Source organism: Quercus robur, chromosome 1 (genome assembly GCF_932294415.1).
Source record: "Quercus robur chromosome 1, dhQueRobu3.1, whole genome shotgun sequence".
NCBI lineage: Eukaryota > Viridiplantae > Streptophyta > Magnoliopsida > Fagales > Fagaceae > Quercus > Quercus robur.
Window position 1 is genome coordinate 34,030,563 of NC_065534.1, and position 3,551 is coordinate 34,034,113.

The window sequence follows — 3,551 nt, forward strand, 5'->3', positions numbered from 1 at the left end:
AAGCATTATATTTATACCACAAAGGGCACCTACTTTTTCCTTTATCATCTTTAGTAATTAGTATGAGGTCAATGATAATATGTATGTGGCCCTCAAAAAAAGAAAAAAGAATTGTGAAAGAACATACCTCAAATGGTCCAATTCCATTGCATGCCCATTGGCAATAAAAAAGAAAAGAAAATGGAAGTTATCACTATCAATTCTTTGTTCAGTAAAAATTATACTTTTTTTTTTTTTAGAGAGAGTTTTAATCTATGACGTCCACTCCTGATGATAGCTCTTTATCATCAGATCAAAACACCAATCAGTTTTTAGTATAGGCGGGGATTGAACCCCAAATCTCTTATACAACTATCAGAAACTTTATCAGTTGAGCTAACTGGAATCCACGTAAAAAATTATACTTTGTTACCTGTCATTTCTCCAATATCTTGAATTAAATAACAAATACATAATTTATGCAAAACGTAAAGCGTCCAACAACAAATCCTCAAAACGCTAATGCTAAAGAAGATTATGATTCTTCCTCAAAAAAAAGAAGAAGATCATGATTAATTGATGGTATCTTATAATCATAAGAAATCATTAATTGCGTGAAGTGCAAATTATGTAGTTGTCATGGCGCCACTGCCACCGCAACCAAATACAAAATAGAAAACAAACCCAGAAAAAGTTTAAATATTTCACAGTCGATCGATGAAACCCAACAAAACTTGGTTTGTAAGTTCCATAATATGCACAAACTATAAGTATGACTATGATTTTGTGATTTTGGGTCCCATATCTTTTGCTTTTTTGTGTTTGGATTACTTCTCATATTAATTATTTTTCATCCCAATATATGGGTGATTCTATGGCCATCGCTATCTGGATAATTGTTGATATATATAATGAAAGGGGAAGGCATATGTAAGCCATAATTGAAGCCACCTCATACTATACCTAACTTTTATACGCACTAGGACCACCCACCATGAATGAATCTAGCTAGGGCTAGACCCAATTCAACCACCACTACTCTCTACCTCTCAGTGAGATTATGGAGCCAAGAAAGTAAATAAATATTCCATCTATACTTGTTTAATGTGTAATGTATAGAAAAATCACTCTCGTTTTTTTAGAACAAAATTTGAGTTTGTTATTATTTTCTTAACATTCATTGCTTTTGGCTTAAGCCGGAAATTATTCCTTAAAAAATAGAGAAGAAAAAAAAAATTACATAGTTGCACGTTACGTCTAAAATTGATTTTCTTTAGAATTATTCTTTCTCCCATATAAATAAATAAGACAATATCATAGCACATACTTTAAAAAAATAAGGTTATAATTTTCTTTATGAGTCTAAATATAATTTATTCCTCTTGACATTCGAAAATATTATTGTATATGATGTTTTAGGTGATGAATAAAAACCATGCCAAACTGATTCTCCCAAAAAAACAAGAAGCTGCACATATTAGAGTTTAATTTCTTCTTTAAATTTGTCACTTTGTACATGAATGAACCGCACGTCCATTATTAATGAGCTTCATGGCCACAGCTAGATAAAATCATAAAACTATCAGTAATACTAGAAATGACCAATAGTTCTGTTTTTTTTTTTCTTAACCAGTTGATTTGGTCTTTTGGTTGGTGCAGAAAAGCACTTGGACTTGGCCATACTGTGCTGTGCACAAATAAATATTCTCTATAACTGAAAAATCCTAACCGCTTTCTGATTTGTATGGTCTGGCTCAGATCAGATACTGCCCTGTAATTTTTTTTTTTTTTTAGGGGATACTGCCCTGTAATTGAAACTGCTATTTCTCTTTAATTGAATATTTTCCCAGGTAACCAAAAAAAAAACCGATTTATTGTTACTAAGTGCTAACGTGTTCAGTCCTCTCTCTGAAACAATTAATAATCGGGGCATTTAACAAAAAGTGATTACATCCAAAAGCTTCTGACGAAATAACGATGAAATATTACTGCACATCACATCACCTCCATTAATCCTCTTTCTTTCTTATTTTTTTCTCCCTAGCTAGAAACAAAATTTTAATAATTATTATGAATTTGTGACAATGGAGAGAGGTCTCAAATTTACTGCCAACCAAAAATACTGACAGAACAATAACGACAAGTCTACAAGTTCTTTAGATATATATCTCAACAAAATTTATATAAAAAGAAGGCTGTGTTTTCTTCTCTGTAAACATAGTGGCAGTGATTTCGATCCCCAACCCCATACTCAACTTCCAATAGAGAAAATTAAACATTACAGAAAAATAAATAAAAATATAAAAATTCCTTATAATTAAAAAAAAAAAAAAAAAAAAGCAAATTATATTTTTCCACTCAAAACTTTCGTCCCATTTCCAAACTATATATATTGTTCGATTAACACCCCAATTAAAAGACTTTTATCTATGTGCCTTCTGTCATTCAAATTAAGTATTCAATAAGACAAAAATTGGGCATATATATAATAACCCATCATTTTTGTCTTATTTTACACTTAATTTAAATTCATACAATTCTCTCAAATTAGGGTATCAATCGGGCAAATCAATATTCAATAGTTTGTGGACAATGAAAATGAAATCAAGTGTGTGGATAAAATATAATTTACCAAAAACATAGAATCAGATATCATCAACCACATCAACCTTGGCAGTGCAAAATAGCAAGCGCCGGAAGAAGGTGAACAGGGCATTGCATGAACCCTCCTTAGCCTTCATGAACACTCCACGGCCAGGCCTTTTCTTCTCATCAATAGTAGTACTCTTTGTCTTATTGCTTTTATTTCCAGAAGCCATTCTCAGCTTTACTTTCTCCAAACACTTCTTGGTCTTTTCGGGGACACTCTCTTTCCTAGAGAAAGTGTAGCTCCTCAAGAACATTTGCCTGCATGAAATGCTGTCCACCACTGTAGGGTGCGGACGCGCCCCGGCAGCACGGTGCCCATTAGAGCTTACGGACCTCACGAACTCGGCGTCGGATTCTGGCCATTTGTAGAGGTTGGTGTAGGTTGGTCGGACTGGTACACGGGTGTCTTCGATGCAGTTTGATATGCAAACCGAGGCCATTGGCTCCAAGCAAGGGTTAGCACTTAGCAGTGATGAGTTTGCTTTTGTTTATAGAAATAGAGCAGAGTGTGTGAGTTTTATGAGGGATAATAGTATGGTTTTTTATGCATTTGGGAGTGTTAATATATATATATGTGATGTGAACGTAATGATTTGGAATGATGTTTAGGGTGTGTACATTTGAAGTCTCTAAGACAAACTAATTTTCTTCTATAATCATGTGATTTGACATGATTTAGAGTAGACTGTACGATTTATGGGTGTAAATATGAAGTGTAAGTTTGTAACCCAAATGAAACCCCCCCCCCCCCCCCCCTTCTCTCTCTTTTTTTTTTTTTTTTTTTTTTTTTAACAAACACACCCACGAGGAACACGGAAATGAGTTCTAACACAAAAGTACACCATAATTCCACTCAAAAGTTATGATAACTTTTTAAGGGAGGGTGGACCAAATTATACTACACACAACACACTTTCTTAAAT

At 33.5% G+C, this 3,551-nt stretch overlaps 1 protein-coding gene across 1 annotated transcript; it reads right to left on the reverse strand.

Annotated features, from left to right (window-relative positions):
- Positions 1-2,142: 2,142 nt before the first annotated feature.
- Positions 2,143-3,166, reverse strand: LOC126714082 (uncharacterized). Its single transcript, XM_050414082.1, has one exon. It carries the CDS (start codon positions 3,066-3,068, stop codon positions 2,625-2,627), a length of 444 nt encoding a protein of 147 aa, XP_050270039.1. The 5' UTR covers positions 3,069-3,166; the 3' UTR covers positions 2,143-2,624.
- Between the last annotated feature and the right edge of the window lie 385 nt (positions 3,167-3,551).

Bases quoted from the DNA above. Each gene is read 5' to 3' on its own strand.
- LOC126714082 (XM_050414082.1), bottom strand. From the start codon at position 3,068: ATGGCCTCGGTTTGCATATCAAACTGCATCGAAGACACCCGTGTACCA.